The sequence below is a fragment of the Amphibalanus amphitrite genome, unplaced genomic scaffold (genome assembly GCF_019059575.1).
Source record: "Amphibalanus amphitrite isolate SeventyFive unplaced genomic scaffold, NRLGWU_Aamphi_draft 001216F_arrow, whole genome shotgun sequence".
Taxonomy (NCBI): domain Eukaryota; kingdom Metazoa; phylum Arthropoda; class Thecostraca; order Balanomorpha; family Balanidae; genus Amphibalanus; species Amphibalanus amphitrite.
Genome location: NW_024882710.1, coordinates 106,199 through 132,473, shown reverse-complemented (window position 1 = coordinate 132,473; position 26,275 = coordinate 106,199). Strand labels below are relative to the sequence as shown.

General features: G+C 49.5%; 1 protein-coding gene across 1 annotated transcript; it reads right to left on the bottom strand.

The window, feature by feature from the left end:
* Window positions 1-25: 25 nt before the first annotated feature.
* Window positions 26-25,082, bottom strand: LOC122371211 (activating signal cointegrator 1 complex subunit 2-like). Its single transcript, XM_043347358.1, has 14 exons — window positions 24,964-25,082; window positions 20,450-20,509; window positions 19,981-20,079; window positions 11,924-12,063; window positions 11,476-11,662; window positions 10,675-10,872; window positions 10,066-10,241; window positions 9,499-9,711; window positions 8,874-9,014; window positions 3,094-3,334; window positions 2,501-2,748; window positions 2,007-2,213; window positions 1,434-1,660; window positions 26-201 (listed from the first exon to the last, which is right to left on the bottom strand). Exons 2-14 carry the CDS (start codon window positions 20,465-20,467, stop codon window positions 80-82), a joined length of 2,217 nt encoding a protein of 738 aa, XP_043203293.1. The 5' UTR covers window positions 20,468-20,509; window positions 24,964-25,082; the 3' UTR covers window positions 26-79.
* Between the last annotated feature and the right edge of the window lie 1,193 nt (window positions 25,083-26,275).

Sequence of the window (26,275 nt, the reverse complement as noted above, 5' to 3'; positions counted from 1 at the left end):
TGCCACAGCCACCGGACGGGGACCCGCCTCCCGCCCGGCACTCTGCCGACACAGCCAACATACGCCGCGCGCGCTGCGCCTAGAACATGCCGCCCCTCTGCTTCCGGTCGGCGCCGCGCCGGTGCTGGGTGGACTTCTGTTCGTTTTTCCGCCGCCGGTTTTGCAGAACCTGTTTGTCCTGGCCCTGGCCGCGCGGTGCGCCTGGAAGGAAAGAACGAGGGTCAGCCGAGGGGCGGAACAGACGGACCGTGAATAGTCAGACGACAGTGTACGGTCACTGACGGCAGGACGCGAGCTCGGCTAAACGGATAGCGTGATATGCAATAGACTGAATATGTGTGTACAGGGTGTCCGGAAAGTCCTGGCGCTTCTTTTGGACGCCGTCTAACGCGCGCTGTGATTATTGGACATTCAGCCAATCACCACAGACATGACCACTCGTTGACCGCTCAGCTAGGGGTCGTGTATATATGACCCTGGAATCGTGTTTAGTGATGGGTAAATGGGCAAAGATGCGCCTTGTCGCTGAATGCCTGCGCGCGGCGGCGGGGTGCGACTTGAACGAGGCGCGAGTTGCAGCGCGATGCGGCGTTTTTCGATGAATGGTTTAGCAGGTAAAGGTTTATTTCGACTCGGGAATTCCTTAGAAAATATCCTCAGGCCGGTACGACCGCGGTATGTCAAGACTGCCAAGAACGGAGCGGCATTTCAGCGCGGCAATCGAAGAAAGTGCGGGGGTCTGATGGACACAAATGTCCCATCATCTTCGTCAATGTCGAATAAATGAATAACAGGCTGGTCCACGAGGGGTTCCTGGACAGCCACATCAACCCGAGGGTCAAGACGACTTGCCCTAAGGGTCACTTCGCATTTCAACAGCACAGAACGCCCACCGACAACGCTGCTGCCGTTCAAGCTCAACTGACAGAGGATCTTGCCGGGTCAGATCACCGTGGCGAAATGAGATTAGGCAGCCTTATTCTCCTAACCTGACCCGCTCGACTAAGGCGTGCTAAGCGTTTTGTAGAACAGGATCTAGGCCATTTATCACCCCAACCTGGAGTCGCTGAAGAATCGCATCATGACAGCATGGGAGGACAGGAAATGTCCTGCATAGTTAAAACCCGCAGGCGCTTCCTCCCCTACGTCGAAGCCGTCGTCGGCGCCGGCGATGGTTACATTGAATGAGCACATAGCAGAAGCATGTCGCTTGGTGTCCCTGGTCATTGTTTCGATCCATTGATGAGTATCTATGAACCAATGGCATTTGTTTAAGAAAATGTTGAAAAGCGCCAGAACTTTCCGGACACCCTGTACATGTGCATATCTTGGCCATAATTATAACGACCCGGTTATATTCAACAGTGAAACACAATGCACCCCAGATAGGTCTCCAAATCACGGCACACATTCTGGACCGTCGTCTCACTCACCGACGACATCCCTGTTGGGCGGCGGGCCGTGGTGGCCGCCGCGGCCCCGTCCGCGGCGCCGCTGCTGCTGCTCCTGTCGGCGGGCCTCCTGCCGGGCGCGCACCTCGGCCGGGTCCTGGACAAAGTGGTCGCGCCGCGGCCCGGACGTCTCCTGGTCCTCCTCCGCGGCCGGGTCGGGCCGCCGCCACCGGGAGCTGGGCAGCGGCTGGTTCAGAGGTACCGGCCCGCTGCGGGAGGGGGAGGGGGCGTGGTCAGAGGGTGACAGTCTGTACGGTATACCTGGCTAGAAACGGTGCCATTGTGTCTAGACCTCCCCCAGTCTACGCCTACATCTAATCTCTACAGTCTACTTGTAGACACTGTCCTGTCCCAGTGATTGGGTAGGACGAGGAGGGCCGTTCGTGCAGGGTTCTAGAAGACTGCGGAAAGTTGCAGACTCCAGGGTCCTTTCCGAACGATTTTCCACCCTCAATATCGTTTGATACATCACGGTGAAACAATGCCTAATTTGTAACCTCCACTACTCCTCCCTAGCCTATACCCTCCACTCCTCCTCTACGGTCCTCTCCTCACCTGTCCTCCTCCGCCTCCTCCTTGGGTTCCTCCTGACCCGTGCTGACGTCATCATACGTGTCGTCATACTCGTCCTCATAGTGTATCGCCTCGTACACGCTACCGTCCGTGGTTAGCGACCCAAACAGCTGGTACCGCTCGCGCTGACCGGCCTCGCGCAGGGAGGACTTGTCCGCCAGCTCGCGCGCCAGCCGCGCCTCCGTCATACTGGTGAACGGAGCGGGCGAGGGGGATTATCGGTACTGTCTGAAGCGGCGGTAGTCCGTTTGTTAAACGTTATTTGTTCGTTAGAATCAATGAATGACGTAAGAAAAAGTGGATGTCTTATCCATGAGTCTAAGATTATGATTTCATAAGTACTAAAAAGGTGAGAGCCTGCTAAAACGACTATGGAATATCAAACTGAGAATTATGCAAACAATCCCCTCTCAGCCATCCAATCCAAAACCCATGGAGATCCCCAGCAGTCCCACGTATCAGCGACCCTAACGTACCGTTTGCCCTTGTGGAATCGACTCAGGTCGACATCATTGCGACTCATCACATCGAACTCGTCTCCGTCGAACACGTTCCGTCGCGTCGAGAGGACGCTCGACGGGGCGGGGGCGGGGGCCGGTTCGGGCGGCGGGGGGAGCGCCGCCTCCGCTGTACGGTCGAGCGATGCCAGCGATGGGGGTAGTGAGTCCTCCAGCAGCGCGTTGATGACCCGCTCCGAGCTGAAGTTGTAGTGCTCCAGACAGGCCTGAAGGCGAGGGGTGGGTGGTTAGTGAACGCGTTGTGGATAACAGGGGCAGCGAGTGAGTCACTGCCTCATAAAAAACAGCCACACGGCTGCGGCGGCAGATATCAAGGTCAAACACCCGGAAGCGAGACAAATGCTAAGACAAACAATGAAGCGATAACAAGAGGCGCAAGACCTGAAACATGCTGTGCAAATTTCACTACACATCACAGGATATGGCATCAAGTTCAGTCCACGTTGACGATATTGACATTATTACAGCTAATTAAACACATTAAACAGCAGCTCACCATGATAATTCATTCTCCCATCGTTCGTCATGTCCCTTACTCAGCGTCACCTTACCATGACGAAGCTGCGACTGAGGTCGGGCAGCAGGTCCTGCACATGGGACACCATCGACTCCAGCTCGACACCGTCGACCATCGGCCCGGCCTCTGCGCCCCCGTCCCCCGCCCCCGCCCCCGCCCCGGCCGGGTCCGGGTCCGCCGCGGCGGGGGCGGGGGCGGGCTCGGGCGGGGTGACGGCCGCCGGCGGTACGGCGCTGAGCACGGCGTCCAGGACGTAGTCGAGCCGCGCCGGGTCACTGAGCGGCAGTCAAGGAGACCGTGCGACTGGGGTGGTCTGGTATGTAATTGTACATACACAAACGCAGCTCACTAGAATGGCAGGGGGAAAACACGGCAAACTGATGCCAAGCAACCAAGATAAAAAATTGACCCAATCTGACAAAGCCAGCGATGACGATTACCATGTATGCGTTTGCGATTACAAGTAGTACTTGTCAGGATTGTATAAGAAAATCAAAGCAAACTCAAACTTCAAAAATCAGAGCACTTCAAATGTAAAAAATCGTTGACCTCTGGCGTCTGCTGAACGCCTGCCATCGGTGACCACATCGGAAGGAACCAGGTGAGGCTTCCCACCACTTCCATACATCTATTTCCTTCACTGCCGACGACGGAAGCTAGGTCTTTCCTCGCTTCCCGACAAAATTCCTTCTGCCTTCTGATGATATGTTCAACCTGCCCCTTCCCCCGAAATTCCCACCCCCTCCCTTCCCCAACCATCCCTCTTCCCATCCGGCGCCCGTGTTCAGTGTAACGCAGCTTCACAGTCGCGCGCGGCAGCAGCCCCGCTGACGCATCGTCGGAGTTTCCCTATGACGTCATCGCCCGTCAGCTGGCCGGCCGGCGGGCGGCGCGCGTCAGTCGCTGCGATAACGCTGAGAAGCGAGGTGCTACACAGTGGAGAGACAGATCCGGAATTTCAGTGGTGGCGGGACCCGCAGAAGAACTGTGCATTACGCGGCCTTTGTCGGTGGAAAGGCTGCAGGTTGTTGTCAGTTAGGATGCTGTGATAAGCATTCGGTGTTAAAACCGTGAACGGGGCTGATGAGCGGTGCTCGAGGCAGCTGACCGCGTCCGTTTGGCGCGTGATAATCGGCGCACGGACCGCTTGGTGCAGTCCCCCCCCCCCCGTCCACCCTCCTCAACGGGCCAATCGCTACACTCGCGTCCTGATCTCCAACACCAGCCATGTCTCGCGGTCTGGACAGCTCCCCCTCTTACAGCCAGTACCACCCGTCCCTGTACGACAAACCAGTGCCTCTGGCAGCCGTCAGCCTCCGTCGCTGCCTGCGGGACCGGCGGCGGGATCCCATCTCCGGAGTGCCGCTCGGACCCGCGTCGGCAGCTCTACGCTACCTGGTACCTGTCTACGACCTGGAGCAGAACACACCGCCGAGCACACACGAGCTCCAGAGGATATTCGACAGTGTGGAGGGGCTGCGGGGCACCAGTTTCGCCTGCCACGTCACCGGCTCGTCCATAGAGCGTCTCTCGGTGCCTCCCTACACAGAGCGGGATGGCGACCCGCTGCCGCACTACCGCACCGCCGATGTGGATGTGATGCTAGAGATGAAGCCATTGCGCGTGGCGGCGCGGCGCGGAGACGGGTCACTCTATATGGACACGACGCGAGCCAGTCACCGCGGCTACACGAGAGTTGTACTGGACGTGCCGGGACTGACTGTGAAGAGACTGGGCGGATTGCCAGCAGAGCTCTTCGTCAAATTTGCAGAAGAAGAGGAAGGAGGGCATACAGAAAATACAGACGAAAGTGACTGTGCAAAGAAAGCAAGTGACGAAAACGTGAACGATTCGAAGCAGACTAATAAAGAGCTCGAGACTAGAGAGAAAAAGACAATGGGAGGAAGTGTTGAAGAAGGAGAAGGAAAGGGAACAGATAAAGATGCTATAGAAGTAGTAGTAGACGGAAGATCTGAGGAGACAGAGGAGAAGGGATCTGAAGCGACGCCGTGTCCCGGTAAGCGCGGTTCTACAGTGTACCTCTCGATAGACGGCGTCAACACACACTTGGCCAGCCAGCTTCAGGAATTATGGCCGGGGGCGATTGTGCATCGTCAGGGTCCGGCCATCAACATCCAGGAACTGATGAGGAAGCAGTCAGACAGTCCTGGTGGCGAGCTCAGCCACATCGAAGACTACGACCTGGTGCCGGCGCTGCCGCTGGCCGAGAGGCCGGCAGAGCTGGCAGACTGGCTGGAGCGTGTGCGTGGCGGCCAGTGGCCGCCCGAGCAGCTGCGGCAGGAGATGGAGAGCAGCGCGCGGTGTTTCCTGGTGGGCGCCGGCCACGTCAGCAGTTCCCGGCGCGATCTCGAGTGGCGCCTGTCCTTCTCTGAGCCCGAGCGGCGGCTGGCGCTCAGTCTGACCCCGCAGCAGCGCAAGGTATACGTGCTTATCAAAATGATGCAGAAGTGTTACCTGCAAGAGCCCAAGGTGTTGGTCACGTACCACATCAAGACGCTCATGTTCTGGGAGCTAGAGAAGTGTGCCGACACAAACTGGATCGAAGAGGAGCTATTTGAGCGCGTGCTGGCCATGCTCGATCGCATTGCGACGTGTCTGGAGCGACACTACATTCCCAGCTACTTCATGCCGGACAACAACCTCATCAGCCACGCGGATGCCGGTGACGTGGCCGTTGTACTCGCCACAGTGCAGCAGATTCGTCGCCGGCCACTGCAGCACCTCTACGGCATCGACGACCGGTTCCGGTTCGATTTTTCACCGCCGCGGCCGCTCTCTGAGCTGCACGCGCCGCTGCGGGAGCTGCTGATGGCCGAGGTCGCCGGGGAAGGAGCAGAGGAGCACGCGGAACAGGGCGCCGGGGAAGATATAGAAGAGGGCGCCGCCGAGGATAACGGGAGGAGCTCCGGAGTAGCTACAGCGAAGCGTGCCGAAGAAGGCTCGGAGGCGGCAGAAGCGCTTGTGCTCAGCCTCATCTCGCAGGCGCAGTCGGAGATACATCGCGGAGTGGTGCCGATCAAACACTACGCGCACCTGCTGCGTGACGCCTGGGAGGCGCTGGCCGCGGCCGGGCCCGAGGGCGCGCCACACCCGGTGCACGACGACTGGGTGGTGTTCGCAGCGGCCGCCGCGTTCACCAGTATGGAGGCTGATGAGAGCGCTCACCTGACCATGGGCATCCGGATGGCGGTGGGGGACGAGAACAGACCGCCCGTCAGCCGAACGCTGACCGAGGGCGAAGCTGTGTTCGCTTCTGAGATCCTGCCCTCAATGTTCTCGGGTGCGGGAGGCATGTTGGGCCAGCTACTGGGGCAAGTGAGCGCCACCGGCCAGCTGCAGGAATCAGCGCCGGCCGAGCATATTCTGGTCCTGCGGAACGCCCAGCTAGAGCTGCTGCGCGACATCAAGAACCGCGCGCAGGAGGGGCTGGAGGGCTCGCCGCCGATGGCCGCCGCCATCACCAGCACCCGCCTGCAGCTGGGACTGGTCGAGATGCTGCTGCGCCACCAGCTCGCCGCCGGCGCGTCACATATGGAGGCGCAGCTCGGCGTCTTCTCGCAGACGATGCCGCTGACGCAGCGCGTGGTGTCGGGTGGAGGCGGGGCGCCCGACCTCCGCGGGATGATCAACCAGGTGATGGTCGGTCTGGGGGTGCCTGCCGAGCTCACCTCTGTGCTGCAGGCGTCCGTAGCTCCTGACACGGACGAACTATGTCAGCAGCTGGCGCCATCCACCATCGACCCCAGCAGCCTGGCCTTCGAGAAAGATCCGCGAATCACCTCCATCATCCCGCTGGACATGATCAACGTCTTCCACTACTGCACTGTCGGTCCGGGTCTCAGAGACGAGGAAATCGACGTGCGCTACACCGCATTCTTCAACATGATGGGTTTCTTCCTGAAGCACCGGCGGTACCTGTTCGCGTTCCGCACCGTCGGCCGGATGACCTGTCTGCGACTGGCCGCGCTGGAGGCCGAGATGAAGCGGTCCGTGTACCAGCTGAACCGAGCCCAGCTCTACCGACAGCAGCTGCCCGGCCCTGTGCGCGCCCTGCTCCGACTCAGCTCCGGACGAGCCGCCATCGGCGTCGTCTACTCCTTCATCGACTTCATGAACCTGACGTTCGACTGGGCGCTGATGACAGAGCTGACGATGCAGCCAGAAAGAGAGCTGGACGCGATGCGGAAGACCATCACCGACGCCGCGCCGTTCGCTGCAGACGACGTACAGCTCACCCACCAGCTACTACTCCTCCCCGTACTGCGACTACTCGGCCGGGACACGGCAGAATGTCTGTCAGCAATCGGCTCACTCGGCGGAGACGGAGTTGCTGCGGCCGCCGCGGAGGCACTACTCGACTGGAGGCCCGCTGCCGCACCGCCCGCGGCGCCGGCAGACGGCAGTGTCGCTGCGAGTTCGGACACACCCGGTGTGGGCGCAGGGGAGCAGGTCACCGGGACGGCCGATAACACGGCGGAGGGGGAGAATGCCGCGGTGACGGATCGACCCGTGGCGGCCACGGACACGCCAGGGACGGCAGTGACGGCGATAAACACATCAGAGGCGGCGGTCAGTGGGTCAGTGGCGGAAACGGATCAAAACAGGGCGACAGCACTGGAAGAACCGGCGAGTCACATGTCGTTGGATGACTTGCCATCGGCTGACGGACCAGCACCTGGCATAATGGATGTCCCATCAAAAACAGGCATACCACAGATTACCACACCATCGCCTTCGGAACAAATTTTCCCACTCAGGGATTCAGAAAATACGTCACTAGTCAAGAGAGCTTCAACAGAGCGAGAATTGCCGAACACCAAAGGATGGAAGTGTTGTATCTTGTAAGCGATGACCGAAAGTTTCATGTTCTGGGAGTTATCATCAATTCAAGGGGTCAGTTTCTTGCCAGTTGTTTTACGACCGAAAACGTGAGCAGCACTGCACCAATGAATGACAATTTAGCCCATGTTGAAGGAATGCTATTATAAGGATGTGTGATCAACCTTATGCGTATCAGTGATTACTTTGTTACATGCGTTATTACATGCTTTTACTGAAATACAAGTAGCAATCATTCGCGAACGTTTTAATAGAATGCATCTGCAAAAAATGTTGAACTTCAGGGACCAATAAACCACTGCATTAATTTGTATGACAGGAGAGAAAAAATGACGTACCAAAGATCATACAAATGTGCCAAAGCTAACAGCACGCGAAGTAAGGTTTAGTTCCTTTCCTTTCTAAACCATTCGTCCCGCATCCCAGCACCTCAGCAGACCTGCACTGCCTGGCCCATCCCATGCAGTACCGACATCCCTCTGCCCCTTCCGCGACCCGTCTCACCGAGTAGTAAGGCAATGCTAGTCTAAATCCAGCTCGGTCTACTATCTCCCATTCAATCTTCCACCCATCTCTTCTTATCTTCGGATTATCACCCCCATCCCGTATCAGTCGTGCCCTGCCTATTCTATTCAGTCCGTCTCACCAATCTTCCCCATCGTCGCGTCGTCCGCCCTTCTGCGTTCTGAGAAGACGTAAATAGATCCATCCTACCCCCTCCCACCCTGACCGCCAGTCGCCTCTCTGCACTCTGCGAGGATAAAGGTCGCCCTACCCTTGCATACCCTGGCTACTGTCACATAACAAATCCACCTCCTCACCCTGGCTATCGTCTCTCTGCGCTCCGAAAGATCACAGGTCCATCCAACTCTCCCCTAACCGTAGCCCGCATAAAGCACTGTGTAAGGCCCACCCCCACCATCCCCGCCGCCTCTCCGCTCTGTGAAAGGATACAGATCCGGGCAGCCCTGTCGCACAGTCAGTACATCCTCGTTGATCGGGTGCTGTAGGTGGTAGTCGGCCATGAAGTGCTGTTCTGCCAGACACTCCGTCATTACCTCCAGGTATCGCTCACCGCAGTCGAGCAGACGCTCTCTGGAACAACACGGCACGTCACCAAACAACGACACTGGCTAAAGCAGAGCGTGAGTACCTATCGGCTCAATAGGTACTTACACATTTCACTCACTGGTATCAAACGGTGATAGTCAAACAAACTTTATTGGCATGGTTGCCGGTAATTTCTATGATCAACGGCATTTGTGATGTGGGCGCAAAATGACCTCGCAGTCGGCGTGCCCCTAAACCCCAACAAACAAACAAGCATTTGTGATGAAACAGGCGGTGGTCAAGCCACTTCGCATCGAAAGTTTCATCATTCACAAGAAGTAATATCATACAGTATGCTGTCAAACATTGTTCCCTCAATATGTGATGTTCACCATAAAGTCTGTGTATGTGATACATGCCTATATCTTTTTTTATAATGTATAGCATAAACTAACCACGCCAGTATTACAGCGTTCTTTTAATAGCGACCGGTCCCAGGTAGCTCATAGCGCCGCTCTGCCGTACACACCTGTTCCGGCCAGCCGCCTCTGTAGCTGTCTGCTCCTCACGGAGCGGCTCCAAACAGCAGTACTCCAGCGCCCGGCGCACCACAGAGATGAGCGCAGCGCGACACAGCAGCAGGTGGCGCCGCACCTCGGCCGGCGGCGGAACCTCAGCCTGCGTCTCCGCCTCCAGTCGTCGCCACAGTCGCGGTATCACCGTGTCGTAAAATGAGGCTATTCTGGTGGGAAACGGGAAGACCAATCAGAACCAGAGACTGAGACAGAGAGTTGGTCAGAGTATGAGCAGCTACTGCTAGACAGTATGGTGTTAAACCACATGAGCGCCTCATTTAGTGGGCCAAATATTTTACCAAGTGCCTACTTTACCAAAAATGATCGACGGGATCCTAAAACTGACAAAACCCGAAAATCACGGTGACACTCTAAACACATCAAAAATATTCGAGCATGATTGTAGCCTAAGAAAACTATAGAGATGTGAACTATATGCACCTGCACGATGCTCCATAAACTCTCACTCTTCCCCCCCCCCATCCCGCACACAAGCAAATACCGAACCGTCCAAACCTCACCTGACCAGTACGCCGGTCTCTCTGAAGGGCACACTTCCGGCCGGGTAGACGCGCAGGAAGGCGTCCAGAGAGGTGGCCAGATCGGTGACGTACTGCACCACGTCCCAGAGCTCGGTCCAGCTGAGGGACTTCCCCAGCTCCGTGCCGGCCACGCGCTCCTCGACCCGGCCCAGCAGCTGTCGGACAGCAGGGGCGGGGGTCAGCAGTGGACAGCTGGCCGCCTGGGAGGCCAGGATATTGAAGCAGAAACCCCAAATAGGTTAGGCACCGAATGTCATGCTTGCATAGTTTTGACAATTGTAACTCCTAACTATCCTGTTTTTCCATTTATAGCTGTTATACTGCATGCAAACAAACTGTTGAAAACTGACCATACATTTCCGAAAGTAAATAGTTGTTATGGTCTGGAAAGTGGAAACAGAATAACTGTCACTTCCAATCATAGGCAACTTGCAGCTGTCGTTTCCAGTTGTGAACCATCAGCCATAGGCATCTACAACATAACACCACAGGATCAACAGATTCTACTATCAACTGAGCTCAGCTGCAGCTACCCTTCCATCCACCAGCGGTCACCTCCCCCCTCCCCCCCCCCCGTCCGTCTCGCACCTGCGGCAGTTCCAGCACAGTCAGCTGCAGGTCCTGCACATAGGCCGGCTGGTGGGTGAACAGCGACTCCAGCTGTCTGCTCAGCAGCTGGCAGTTGGAGACCGAGTAGACGGCGCACAGGTCCATCAGCCGCGCCATGTCCCAGAGGTAGTTGTCGTACACCAGCTGGGCGAATAGCGCCGGGCTCAACTGGTTCTCCTGAGGGGGAGGGGGGTAAGGGGGAAGGTCATAAGGGTGAGAGATGGGAGAGGGGGACGGTCATAGGGATGGGAAATAAATGGAAAGAAGTGATTGATAGGGAAAATTGGCCCCAGCCCCTATAGTCGAGGGAGGTGAGAGACAGAAGCAGGACAGAGTGGGAGAGAAAGAGAGAGAGAGAGAGAGAGAGAGAGAGAGAGAGAGAGAGAGAGAGAGAGAGAGAGAGAGAGAGAGAGAGAGAGAGAGAGAGAGAGATAGAGAGAGAGAAAGGGGAGGGAGAGGGAGGGAGGTAAGGAGGGAGGGTGAACAGGGAAGAGAGAGCAAGTGAGCAAAGGAATAAAGAAGTTGAGTGAGCAGGAGATGGAGCTGGACCGGAATTAGACCGAAAATGGAACCTTGAGAGATCGATCGTAAACCAAGATTAAGATGATGAAAAAAGAAGAAAAAATATAGAGAGAAGAGAGATGGTATAAAAGAGGGAGAGAGAGGTATATAAAAATAAATAAATTAAAAAAAAAATAAATAAATAAAAAGTAAATAAATAAATAAATAAATAAATAGAGACGAAGCAGAAATGGCCAGATATGCTGCAGCGTCGGCTACCTTGCTCTCCTTGTAGGTGGCCATTCGGAGGGCCAGTTTGAGCACCAGCAGCGCCACCTGCTGCACGGCCTGCCGGACGGCCGGGGAGGCCGGCAGCAGCGTCAGCTCGTGGGGCCGCGGCAGCGTCTCCAGCGTGGTGCTCAGACACTCGGCCAGCGCCAGGTCGTACACCACCTGAGACCAGAACCTGCAGCATAGGTACAACACATCAATTATAGTGCGTGACCAGAACGTGCTACACGATACTGAACGGTACGGCAGTCGAACGAACGGAACTGAAATGTACCCGCATTAACAAAACAGAACCTGCGCAACCCTCCCCTACCCCTATCTCTATAAGTTGACAGCAAATGACCCTCTCTTCCCTAGTGCAGCAGCCATCCCCGGCGCCCTCCCGCCCACCTTTGGTAGGGCTGCGGGCCACCCCTACTACACCCCTCCCGCCCACCTGTGGTAGGGCCGGCGCAGCAGCCAGTGCAGGTCCTCAATGAGCAGCTCGACACCGGCCAGCCAGCCGGCCTGCTCGACCGGTTCATCGGGCGGCCAGCTGAATGGCACGTACTCCCTCGGCTCGGCCCAGCCGGCGTGCTGACGACACATAATGGGAGCGATGTCACTGAGAGGGAAGAGAGAGTCGCAGAGTGATATAATGGGAGCGGTATCACTGGGAGAGGGAGAGACAGTCGCAGAGTGATATAATGGGAGCGGTATCACTGAGAGAGGGGAGAGACAGTCGCAGAGTGATATAATGGGAGCGGTATCACTGGGAGAGGGAGAGACAGTCGCAGAGTGGTTCAATCACAGGCATAGATAACATTATTCATGCTATCTATGTCACAGGGTATGATATGTAGACGAGCAACAGTCACAAACAGGTTCAGTCGTAAAATGATATACGAGTACTGAGACATGGATAGAGTGGTTCAATTAAAGGATGAATTATTGCAGAGTGATAGAGGCGTAGAGTGATTCAGTTACAGGATGAGATATTGATACAATGCGACAATTCGTATACTGATTCAATCGCAGCATGGGATATTAAGGCAAGCCACTCAGTCGCAGTCTTACAAACATACACATACAAGTCACAGTTGTACGAGTACACAACACAGCTGGACTTTCGGAAAACAGACGAGAATTACGGAGCACTCGGAAGACCTCGCCAGGCCGGGGGCATGTGAGACGGCGTGTATCATTAAGTGCAGTGCACACCCAACTCCCAAGTACCAAGTACACCAGCGGAGTCAGTGTATATGATGACCAGGGGGAGCAGCATTGCAGCGGAGTGGTCAGGAGCCAGTGTAAATGTTTACTGCCGCGCGGAAAGTCCATGGAAATAATCGTGACGCCGATGGTGAGGACTTGACCGTGGCCAGCCTCGCCGAATTTGGCAGTCGTTCTGCCAGCTCCGCACCCTCAGTTGGCGGCCGGCAGCAGGAGCTGAGGGTCGCTGCTCCTGTGCTCGTGTCACCATGTCGGCCCGTAGCTGGAAAGGAGGGACGTTCTTATATCCTACGGTACTTCTAGTGACGGCCGGCTGTGACGAGAGCCGGTCGATCCCACTGACAGAGTTCGTACAGCAGCTGGTGCGTGACGAACTCCAGACCATCGTCAGCACGCTGCAGGCAGGAGCTGAACCTCTGGAGAACAGGCTGGAGTCTCGCGTGGCGGCATCAGAACGCAGACTGGAGTCACGAGCAACGACTTTAGAGCGCAGAATGGAGTCTCAAGTGACGACTTTAGAGGGCATAATGGAGCATCAAGTGACGGCTTTGGAAGGCAGAGTGAAGTCTCAAGTGATGAATTTAGAGCGCAGGATGGAGTTACAGTTAAGAGTCCATCGAAAACAGACTGGCCCTGGTCGATTCTTGGATAGACAAACTGACCACTAGACTGATCGGACAGCACGCCCGTCTGGACGACGTCGCAGCCCAGCTGTACCGCCAAAAATCCCAACAGGACGAGGCGACAGCCAGAGCCTGAAAAATCATACGACTCAAGTGTCTGTTATAGCTAGAAGGCTTGAAAGTCAGCGAACACAACTCAACGATCTAACCATCCAGCTAAACGGTCAAAAATCCAACCAAGACAAGATTGAAATCACAGTGGACAGTCATACAGAACGCCTGAATGATATCGTTGCCAAAATGGAAAACCATGCGGTACAAATGTTCGGACTGAATACAAGGCTCGACAATCAGCAAGCTCAACTTATCTATGACAAGATCCCGCTAAACGATCAGAAATCCAAACGAGACAAGAGTATAATCACAGCTAACAACTATACAGAACAATGTCCCAAAATTTGTCGATTTGGGTGGGAAACGACATCCAAATTAAATTCATTTTTCACTCTTGCCACCAATATTTAAGAATAATTGTCCACTCCCAACCAAGAAAACTTAGGTTTTTTTTACCAGGAGCAGTTGTGTGGATGCCAGGTTTAGCATCAAACATTCTACACCCTAGAATAAAATACATGTTTTTGTTGTTTCTCACTCCTTTTAGATCTAATCGAATCAGCAGTTTTCTACCTCCCCCCATTTTGGTGGGTATTTTTCCCCTCTGACACCCATGACAGAACTCAATTTTGGGACACTGATACAGAACAACTAAATGATTTCGCTGCTCCAGTGTGGCCAAATTGGTGATGTTGCGGGGAAAGTCACCCCCAATGAAAAGTATAATGACATCCTCAGAAATTTTAAAATTACATCATCACGACGTTTTTGTCGTGAAAGCATACCTAGTGTAGGAATAAAGACTAAAAATGTTCCAATGCACGATTCGCATCGTCATACTTGTACTGTCGCGCTTACAATGTTTTTTTATACATCTTTAATGACAATATTTGAAGTTTTTTTTTTGTACTTTCCACCAGAACTTGAAGTCAGGTATAGTTTTTCCACATTAGGTACCTGTAAAAACTGCACCTAAAATGAGGCTGAAGACGAGTTTTTTGAAAATAGTGACATCCTCATACGACTTTTTTATACATCCTCCCCCTAACGCTAAACCAATTTGGCCACACTGCGCTGCTCGCCTGGAAAATCACGCAACACATATGTCTGGAATCGCTACAAGGCTTGACAACCAACAATCACAACTTAACGATCTCGCTGCCCAGTTAACCGGCCAAAAAGCAATCCAGCGTTTGGTTGCAGTTACAGTGCATAACCACACGTCACAATTTGATACCCTGAGTTCGCAGATTCGCACACTGGGATCTCAGCTGGACGGAGCCATAGACAAAATAACAGCACAGCAGAAAAAAACATTGACCTCCTATTGCTGATGAGTGTTTCGAAAGTCCTTTGAATCAAATACTCATATATTTTAACCCGGCGGCCGCTGGACCTCCGCGCCACCCGCCGGTCGCTGGGGGGGGGGGGCATATAGTTGCCCCCCCCCTTTACTTCTGCGACGATATCGTCGCAACGCGAAAAGATAGAGACGCGAAACTTAGCACACATCTTCCTGAATATCTAGTTGAGGTTGTGTCCAAATTTGGTGTCGATCCCATTTAAAATGACGTCACAGTGACGTCAGAAGTCAAATTATCGATTTGCGACTCTCAGTTTCCTCACGATATATCCGATATATGAGACCGAATATAAAGGGCCGATTATTGGTCAGGAATTAGTTGGAGGTATACTTAGATGTTTTAGGATGACAGCAGGTGCTGTCTAGTTCATTTACAGTTGAGTTTAATGCTCAGCAACATCAGAAACTTGTCCATATCGGAAAACGACCAAAGTTTATGACGTCACTGTGTCGTCATCTTAAGTGCTACCACCAAACTTTCGTCAAACATTTCCTAGGTATTCATTTGAAGCTGTGCCAAGTTTCACGTTCGTAGCTCATCAGGTTTCGGAGATATTCTACAAAACGTAAAGAGGGGGCAATTTTAGGCCCCCAGCGGCTCGTGGGTTAAACCAGGGCTGCGGAGTCGGAGTCCGAGTCGGAGACGGTCGGACTCCGACCTAACTGATCTTAACATAGGAAAAATATATTCCGGCGATACGTAAGCAAGTACATATATGCTGAGATAACAAACTGATTTGTGTTAACATTGTGTTGTGATCCGGTAATACGTTTTTATGTAATATGCATTTTCTCTGTTGATATATCGGTGTGTGTGTTGTATCATATTCGCTTACTTTGGATAAAGCCACGGCCCGTAATTTGAAACGTATCTGTTTCACGCGTGAATGAGCGAAAAGCTTTTATTTTGGTTGGCATGTATGTAGGACAGAGTAGCTCTACGGATTTCCCACGATGAGGATGAGAAATGGGCGATAATCAGAACTGCAGAATCGGAATCTGAGTTACAGTCAGTGCGTGTCGAACTGTCGACAACTTTGGTTGGAGTCGGAGTCGATATTGCTGACACGGTCATGTGTTCTGTTTGTGAGAGAAAATGTATGCTTCTTTTCCACCGGTGTGGTGTGCAATGTGCATGACTCCGATATTGCTTAGTCAGAGAAGAGTAGTCTAGCATGGATCGGATGCTACAGCTTTAACTGGAGCTCTGGCTCCCTATAGAAGACCTTGGGCAGTGACAATATGATGGTAAGTGTGGGAAGTAAGCAGATTAATGCTTACGCAAAATAAAACTCAGCAGAAATGAGCGACTTTTTCCGTGATACAGATGCCAGTGATGGAGCCATCGTGACTGTTGCATCCCAGGGTTCAAAGATTAGCCCAGGCCAAAGGCACAGCACACATTGATTAGATACCATTTTTCACGTACCTGCTCGCCTCACCATCTCACCCCTCCGTACAGTCGTACAAAAGCAGCTGCAACTTTTAACCGTCGCCCGTCTGTTGGCGTTTCAACGCCCGCTAACGTAAGGGGAGGAGTCGATCGGACCCCCGCGGCCTCTCGGACTCTGAGATGGAGCTGTGCATAAAAAAGACGAGCGTGCTACCCGTGACAATAGGAAGCCGCTGCTGCCCATTTTTAAGGTCCTTGGTCATTCCGTCTCATTCAAGAGGGTAATGATAAGTGTCGAGAAAATCGGGACCCGCTATAACTTCTTGAAGTGAGATTTTATGGCTCAAGATGATCTCCAGAAAAAGCTCATAAGCCAACGGTCATTATGGGTCCAGAGGCCAGTTTTACCAACAGAAAAATAGCCGCCTGCCGGAATTTTTTGCCTAAAGATCGTTTCACATATGGAGCGTAAACGGTAAAGCCCTATCCGCTTACGTGCCCATCGCGTTTACGCTCCGTATGTGAAGCGGTCTTGAGGCAAAAATTCCGGCAGGCGGCTATTTTTCTGCTGGTAAAACTGGTCTCAGGTCATATTTTCCGGGCTGGTAAAAAAAAAAAAAAAAAATGATGGGCTCGAGGGTACAATTTGGTCGTGATCTAATGCCTTTTACGTGAGCTTTTAACGAAAAACCACCCGCCGCCCCTATACGTTACGTACAAGGGTTAAATGGGATATAGCATAGGCGGCGGAACGGGGAGGGCACAGGGGCACCGTGCCCCCTTTGATTTTGGCATTTTAACATTAGCCCTATGGGCGTTGCATGGAAAGAATGGGACCAAAAGTCGGCAGTGCCCACCCCCTCCCCTCCCCCTTAATTGAAGGTGTTCCGCCGCTACTGGGATATAGGTATTAAATGTTTTGTGGAGGAAGTGTCATGTTTTAAATTTGATGCATCGGAAATGCAAAAATAGGGTAGGGTGGGGTAATTTGAACATGTGGGGCAATTTGAACATAGTGTGAAAAACACAAAATTACGGAAAATCCATAAGTGGCATGACAATGAGACCAATGAGGGAAACTATCGTAACTAAAAGGGCTATCAAATGAACGGGGTTTGAAGTTTCAGAGAATGAAGATGCTGACGCACACTGTAAAAAATCAATTTCGCCAGTAAAAACGCCTAAAAACACGTTATTGCAACTTCATTGCAGCGCAAAATCTTGCATTGCTAGCGCCTAATACGCAACGGATTTTGTTGTACAATGACCTAATCAGTGCCTTCAATCCAAGAAATTTGCTTTTGAAACCTGTTTTTAAATATGGCAAAATAACTTTTGGCGTGGGGTAATTTGAACATAGTATGAGAATTTCAATGAAGACAGGGATAGCTCCGAAAAAACAACGCTCCCAGTTATTTTTTTGCCAATATTTTCGACCCAAAGCAGTAGCAGATTAGTGATGCCAGTTTTATAAAAATTTACGTCTAATACCCGTCTAATGTCCGGCATTTTCGTTGATTTCCGTTCAAAACTGTTAAAGTCAGCCATTTGTCCAAATATGTCCGAAAATTACGCATTAATCAACACTCAAAATTCTCATTTAAACTGCTTATAATGTAATTTTACCAGCCGAAAAGTGTTCATTATATTGAGAGCTTAACAAGCTTTCCATTCGCCAAACAATGCTATGCACGATAACTTTATAAAAAGCGCTGAAGTGTAGTAAGCCATCGTCCAATGTTGTCCAGCCTGCTACCTTTGTCCAACCAAGTCCGAATTGGACACTGGACAAAATCAGAACTCCAAATGTCCAGGTTTCGATTAGCACCATTATAACAGATGCAGTAAGGTTGGGAGAGTTTTTATCGAACAAAAATGATAGGCGTTCTGTTAATTGAAGAGAGGCGAATCCTGTCCACTGACCGTTGTGCAGCGTGCAGATATTGATACTCTGCAACTGTTATTTTTGTTGTTGTGTTGATTTTTCAAGTGAAGGCATGTTTAGAATTGTTCTGCCTATTTGTTCATGGGTCAAACAACATCGGTGCTAGCGAGACTATCGTTTTTATGACAGGTAAAGGCAGTATGTTCAAATTACCCCACAGTGGGGCAATTTGAACACACCGTGACTTGGTGGAGAAGTGAGGCTATGCTATTCAAGGTATGCTCGGCTCGTCCAAAAATGAGGCTTGCATGGTGAAAGCAAGTGACACTTGCGCTACTGAAGCAGTTTTTCTTCATCCAGGGTTGAGTTGGAATTTGGTACAACGGAGAAGACGTAAAAATATGTTCAAATTACCCCACACTACCCTACCCAAAGAGTTCCAGGACGGTATGGAATTTCAGTAAACTTGGTTGTGTCAGCAATGGGGTCTGGTAGGTGGGGGTAATGGCCCTGCCTGGCGCCCAAAAAGGGGGCACGACCCCGAATGACCTGCCGACCAATGTCATAGACTCAAGGACATGGACAAAGACTCAAGAACAGACATATGGCCTTGTTCTTCAGGTCATGGCATGACCCAAATGACAAATATCCAATATCTTGCGTTGGCTATGGGTCTTGTGAGCGTTTGACACCTTGATTTTGGTCTTTTTTTGCCAGTCTTACCTCCCACCTATCATGGAACATGTTGTTCGGCGATGTACAGGTCAGGGTCAAGGTCAACCTAAATCATCTAAAAATATTGCGTTTTAGGCAAGCTGAATTTACTTTTTGTGAAGTTTCTTTGACTGTATTTTTGATAAAAGCTTCTCATTTCATGATTTCATGTAATATGGACATATGAACAATCGGTGCAAACATCAGCATACACACAGACACACACAGACATACAAACACATATAATTGACCTTGACCTAACTTGACCTGAAATGACCTCAGCAGCAAAAACCTGGTCGGATAGTGTGACAAAGAGGTTCTAGCTGGCTTGGCACCACAATTCTGGCTGGCTTGGCACTACAATTCGGCATCGTCATCGGTGTATGGTGAGCAGCGTTCTTGATATCCAACGGTGACTCAAAACAGCAACATTTTTTAGTTTGACCTGACCTGGAAGGTCAATGACTGACCTGAGAAGGTAAAACTGGGTATCATTGGATTCGTCTCTTCCCAAAGAATCTTTTTGGTCTTTACCGCGAAGCTCTATCTCCAACAGGAACGAAATGGCGCGGGGGTGGCACTCCCCCCCCCCCATGTGCGTTGAGTTTCTAGGATGGGAAAATGGCATGTGCGGGCGAGGGTTAAAGCATGCATGCCTTGCATATAATTGTTGTTTGTGGAGGCCTTAAAGTGGCAATATATGTGAAAGGCTACTGGTTTGGTATGGTGGTAGGGTCAACAAAGCCTGGATAACCCTTGACATGAGTCTATAAAACAAAGACTACACGTGCAGTGAAACTTTACATTAACATTAAATAGGTACTAGGTAGGTAGTGCATTTGCAGATAGTGCATTTGCAGGTAGTGCATGCAAAACTTTTGTAAATGCATTGGATATGTGGAGTTCATATCCCAAGTTTCTGCTTTTATTCAAAGCATGACTATTGTTTTTAGTTGAGCATATTTATTACACTAAGTTACAATCATGCATGAAAATGTTCCCTACCTACACCTTAGAATTTATATTTCCGAACACAATGCAATCAGAAATGAAAAAATGACCTTACAGTGTCACCATAAGTACAATTCTGGGATTACAATAGGTACCAGCTGAAAAAGGTGAAAATATATTAATAAGACATCCAAAAAGGACAAATTATGTAAAAAATATTGTTAATGTAGGTACTCACAATGGCATCCACTTCAGTGATTACACCTCCTTTATTTATTGTTATCTTCAATTTATCAATTGGAGTAGCACTCTCAGGAATAATGGGTCTTGTCTTAGCCTGCAAGAGCACAGTCACATGACATGAAATGAAGGGTAAGGATGGCATTCTAACAAAAACTAAAGTAACTATAGTTATGGTTACTCACTATAGTAACTATAACTATAGTAACTATAACTATATTTTTAAAGTAACTAGCAAGTTCATACAAAGAAAGTCATTGCAAAATGCACATGGCACACCAAGGGAACAAAACTAAACCAATATGCTAAACATATTACTATTTGATCTAATCACTTAGGTATTTAGTTACTTACTTTTATAGACCTAAAATAAACAAGCGAATTTAACAGATTTAAATGTTTCACATTCCATAATCAAATGTGAGAGTAAGAGTGAAAGTGTCATATGAACACAAATGCCGTCGTACCTTTGCACCACCAGACATCCTGAATCCTGAAGTTTTTTTTGTGCGAATATCTTCACAATCCTGTAAAACGGGTTACTCAACCCAGGGCTGCGGAGTCGGAGTCGGAGTCGGTCGGAGTCGACAGTTGTGACTGGAGTCGGAGTCGGAGTCGGAGTCGATATTGGAAACCCCAGCCGGAGTCGGAGTCGGAGTCACCGAAAATCTGTCGACTCCGCAGCCCTGCCAGGTGTGCGGAGTCGGAGTCGGGAGTTGGAGTCGATCGGAGTCGACATTTCTGCCCGGAGTCGGAGTCGGAGTTGGTTTTTGAAAGCCGGAGTCGGAGTCGGAGTCGGAGTCGCCGTAAATCCATCGACTCCGCAGCCCTGCTCAACACTATCAGCTCCTCCACACAAAAAAGGAATTCAGTGCAACTATGTCTGAATATGGCTTTATGTGGTCAGTGGTTTCATTTAGACTTGAGATATAAAATATTGAGTTTTCAAGCTTTATTTTACTTATTCTAGTCTATACCTACCTATCTTATCCCATCGGATGAAACAACTTTAAGTTTTAACAATAATTGTCGGACTGATAGAAATTCAATGGACAGTCATTTCCCTCTTTTGCACTCTTTTAAAACTGAAGAAATTCACAAAACAAAATCTTGAAAAGAAATAACACATTCTTTTAAGGTAGAAAAGTGAGATCACACATATATACCTACTTATAATAATTTTTACACCAAACATTTATAAGTTACACCCAAACACTTGTTGAGTCGGGTAAGAATTATGTGGTATATAAGAAGATTTAGGTTATAAGTTAGGTTGTAGGGTAGGTTGTAGGTTTGTAGGTTGGTAGGTTGTAGGTTGGTACTTGGTAGGTTGTAGGTTGGTAGGTTGTAGGTTGGCAGGTTGTAGGTTGGTAGGTTGTAAGTTGCATCGAGGCATATGCATAGGCATCAAGCCACAGCCCACACCACAATTAAAGTGACCCTCCCACCTTAACCCGCGCCCCACTGGGGTCTGTGTATAACACGCCCTACGGGGGGGGGGGGCTATTCATAGCCCCCCCCCCTCCTAACTCCGAAACTACTGGGCCGATCGTCAAAATTCAAACGGCGTCTGATAGCCCCGGAAAAACTGTCGAACGAAACCTAATTTCATTGACCTCGAGGTCACCGATGACGTCACAGGTCAGGTCAAAGTAAAAATTATTAGCATTTTGGCTTGTTCACATTTTGGGCTCTGGCCGCCGTCTTACAAGTCAGATCATGCTCATTTTTGGTTTCCACACTCGTGAACAGATGCTTTAGATACCTTGAGGGTACCAAACTTGTACTTTGATTTTCAGGTCAGGGTCAGGTCATCACAGGTCACGGAAATATTATATCATGCGTCGGTCACGTGACATGTTTTATGGTCCATTTAGGCCATAGATTTCGAATTTGATGTCGTCTGTGTCATTTGAGGTCATTTTGAGTCGAATTTAGCTTAGGTCAGGTCACTTTCAGGTTAAAAAAGGTCAAATTTATAAGTTAAAATTTTTTCAACAAAAAAGGTGTCTATTGGATGCAGTTTGAGCTCAGGAACACGATGGTGCCATTTATATTGGTGTACGATGTCAAATACGTACTGAAAAATTGATTTGAAAAATTAATAATTGTGAATTTTTTGCAATAATGCGTATAACTTGGCCATTTTTGAAGATATTTAGCTAAAACTTGCTAGAGTTAGTCATAATCATGCGTTCTGTCACATATATTCCGGTTTTTTCAAAAAGTCAAAAACTTTTTGAAAAATATAAAAATATAAATTTTGAATATTATTATATGAAATTTTCAAAATTTTAAAAATTTTGAAAATCCGAGATAGCAGTTTGATAGCGCGGTCAATTCTGAGTCCTTTCATGCAAAGAAATTGGATCTAGCTTAAAAACTGAGCTCTTGGGAGCGATTGCCGTGGTTTAATGTTTTGCGTCGAAATTGGACGAACATGACGTCACTCTGACGTCATTTCCGGCCGACCTATGGTAGCTACGAAGTTCAAATTTTGACACAAGGTGTCAAATTGATGCAGCCGAAGGTACCGAAAATTTGGCGTCGATCCGTCAAGCGGTTTGGAAATTATTGCGGAAAAACGGAAGGGGGGGCCATAAATAGCCGGTAGCCCCCCCCCCCCCCCCCCCAGTGCACGGTAGGCGATCGGGCCGGTCTAGCCTCGCGAAACCTCAAAGACACTTTTTTCCTAAAATTGGAAAACAACGCATACTAGTCGACAGAAAATTCATCAAAGATTACGATTAGTGCATTTGCATGGCTCAGGAGACATTTTTTCGTAGACAAAAGTATCGTTAAAGACAGCGTTCCGTAACACTTCATAAGGGGGATAATCACAGCCGATTTTTACGCTCTTTGAATATTTTGCGGAACGATGAAATTGCTAGGTGTTGAGCATCCATTTTGCATGGAAAGTGAAATTTAGATGTTAAGACGATTCCGCCATAGAAAGCAAGTAGACAAAATCAGTTCAAAATGTCTTATAATTAGGTTAACTTTTTATATTTTTTTCTACCACTGAACATTACGTTCACTGAATTAACCAAGCCCAGCAAAAAAAGTTTTACGAGGATGAACTGAAAATAATGCTGTATCGCATGCACTAAGACACTATCTATTAGGGGAGCCAGTGAAAATTTGCAGCCACTTGCAGCCCTGGCATCCAGACACTTTTTTCTTCTAAGGGTTGCGCCGTGGCTTGGTGCACTTGAGCACAAGTGGCAAATGCCCCAAAGGGTGTTTTCGCGATAGCTCAAAACACCCAAGCAATAGAGAGCTGCAACCTGGCATACCTGACCTTTGATGCACGCTGGATCTTGTGACACCAACCGCACCTTCAAGTCAGGTCAGGTCACTGACCTATGACGTCATACATGAACCTCTGCACGATCCTCAGATGTCGCAACCTTGCAACGCTCTCAGTGCCAGAGTAACTTTCACAGGGAGGTGAGACTTGCAGGACTTATTGTCCTTCAGAGGTCTTACAACTTGTATATCTCAGATTTTCCTAAATGTCACAAAGTCAGGTTGGTCACGTGACCTCACCTTTAAGTCAATGGGGAAATATGAAAACTGTTATTTTGGCGCCAGGAATGATATTCAATTGTCTCAAGTACATGGAATCGTTACTTCATGCACTCCTTGCAAGATCTGATGCTGCATTTTTGCATTGTTGACCTTGCATAACGTCATTTATGACGTCACTAGGGTCATACGAGTTTTTCGTCAATAACTCCCGATCAAATTGAGCTAGAGAGTCGACAAGGTCACCAATGGACTCCGGAAGACCTGCCGAATCGAATGATATGCGATATGACCTCCTTCGACCAACTTCGTGATTTGAAGACCTCTGACCTGACCTTGACTCGAGGTCAAGGTCAGGTTGACCTTTCGGTGGCCTCACCTGAACAAAAGTATACCATTCGACGCGCCTGAGCAAGGCGAACACGACGATGTCAAAATCGTGGTTCTGCGGCCATTTTTTGCGAAGTTATTTACCAAAAACCAAACCCGCTGCTTGGGTCACGTTATGAAATGGGGCCTTGCCGGGCGAGATTTACCCTGTTTCATGATGTGTATAAATTGGTAGGGCATAATCGTTTGAATAAAACATTGGTTTGGAAGCAATTTTCTACGGAGGTACACACCATTTCAATGTCCTACCCAGCTCATACCGTCATAAATTTCGACCTACCCTCAAAAGTATTCATGCGTTATTCGAGCAGCAATTAGGCAAATTGCAAGCTCGCCACAGAGCACAAATCCTATCAGAGATAGTCCTTATTTAAAACATATGCTCATTGGATATTCAAGCAGGTTGCTCCTAAATATTGTGGTTCTAGCTTCAAAAACATGGATGTTATGAATGCTGATAGGTTTCGCGAGGCTACACCGGCCGGATCACCCACTGTGCAGTGGGGCGCTGGTTAACATTAGATTTGAGTTGAGATAGCCAAAATGGGGGTCCCTGGCTCACAATTACCGGTTTCGGCACTCACAACATCGAGAAATGCCTTAAATCGGAAATATTGAATTTCAAAATTGCAGCGTTTTGATTCAAAGGGGCTAATGCTTTTGAATACCCCTCTGAATGTGTGACATCAGCGGAGATCTAACAATTTTTTAAATCTTTTACTAAAACGTTTGGTAACACGCGGTGGTATACGCTGCTTTGCGCGCAGCAAATGCAGCACTTTCAAATAAAGTCGCTTGGAACAGCGGAGATCCCGGTTAAGATCCCAAAAAGTAAACAAAAGTGAAAGTCTAATATCTTGAAAACCGGTGAATATTTTTCGATGAAATTTGGTAGATGTTGGTTTTCGCTCTTTCTGAACCGAGCGACATCACTTTCATGCCAATTCATTAACTTTTTTGAAGGTGGGAGCAGGGAGGGTCCCTTTAAGTGAAATAAGGCCACAATTACAACATGTGTTTATAACAATTCAAGCAATCAAAAATCTTGCGAATAAAGACGTGCTTTCTATATTGATATAGATGATCACTTCTTTCCTGGAGTCCAATGCACAAATCAAGGCACAAATCAAAATGTGCATATTGCACAATGCCGGGTAATAAGGTTGTATTGTTCAATGTTCAGTAAAGATTGTTGTCAGTCGACTTCTTCTGCCATCAGCAAATAAGGGTGCGTTCTTTGCACGGAAATTTCACGTGAAATTTCACGGCTCAGTCAGCTGATGCGTTCTTTGCCGCCAGCACGGGAATTTCACGGCGCAATTGTCGCATAGGCTTCGTAAATGTAATATGCCCAGATTTGTGAAACGTGCATTGAACTTAGCGTTGCTTGTATTGTCGGTAAGTTACATGATGCATCTTAAGTGATAAGAGGCAGATTGAGTTTTTATAGAAAAGTCTCTGGTGTGCATACAGCTTGTAAGAATACCTACCAGTTAATATTTCCACACCAGTTTGCTGGTTAGTAGGTACATAACAGCGGAAACAGGCCCCAAAAATATTTTTGGTAAAAACGGTAACAATTTAGTAACATATTCCGCAAAACCAGTCCATATCATACGCACATATTCACATTCCCTCCTCCACTGGGCGTCGCCATCTTGGAAAAAGCGCTCGGGACAAGCTTTTTCGATTCCCGTATTTCACGTGGAATTCCGCGGGATTTCACGTGAAATTCCGCGCGGAATCGGCAAAGAACGGCTTGACTTCCGATTCCACGTGAAATTTCACGTGAAATCTGTTCAAAGAACGCACCCAAAATCTACAGAAAATACGGTCGTCAAGTTACATGTAAGTGAATCCTAAACTATAATCTAAGATTCGGAATCAGGAGAGCCCCTCCGATTTGGACCAAACTTGGTCAGTGGATAGTACGTAACGTCCTGATTACGATGCACCCAAAATCTAAGCTCGGCCCGCCATATTTACGAAGTTACGGATGTTTTAATTTCAAGGTCATTCAGGAGAGCCTCTACGATTTCCGTCAAAATTTGTGTACGGACACTCTAGATGCTCTTCATTACGAATATCACAAAATTTAAGCTCGGCCCGCCATATTTACGAAGTTACGGAGGTTTGAATTTCAAGGTCATTTGGGTGAGCCCCTACGATTTCCGTCAAAATTGGTATACGGATATATTATATCTTCCTCATTACAAATATCATAAAAGTTAAGCTCGGCCCGCCATATTTTTCAAGTTACGGAGTCACAAAGTTACGGAATTTCAAGGTCATTGGGAGAGCCCCTCCGATTTTCGTCAAAATTTGTATGCGGACACATTACATGCTCCTCATTACGAATATCGTAAAAGCTAAGC

Coding starts and splice junctions, on each gene's coding strand:
- LOC122371211 (XM_043347358.1), bottom strand. Junction 12,064..19,980: donor TCACTGAAGTGGATGCCATT/GTGAGTACCTAC, acceptor ATGTGTCGTCAG/CACGCCGGCTGGGCCGAGCC. Junction 3,335..8,873: donor CGACAGGGCTGCCCGGATCT/GTATCCTTTCAC, acceptor ACTGCCGCTCAG/TGACCCGGCGCGGCTCGACT.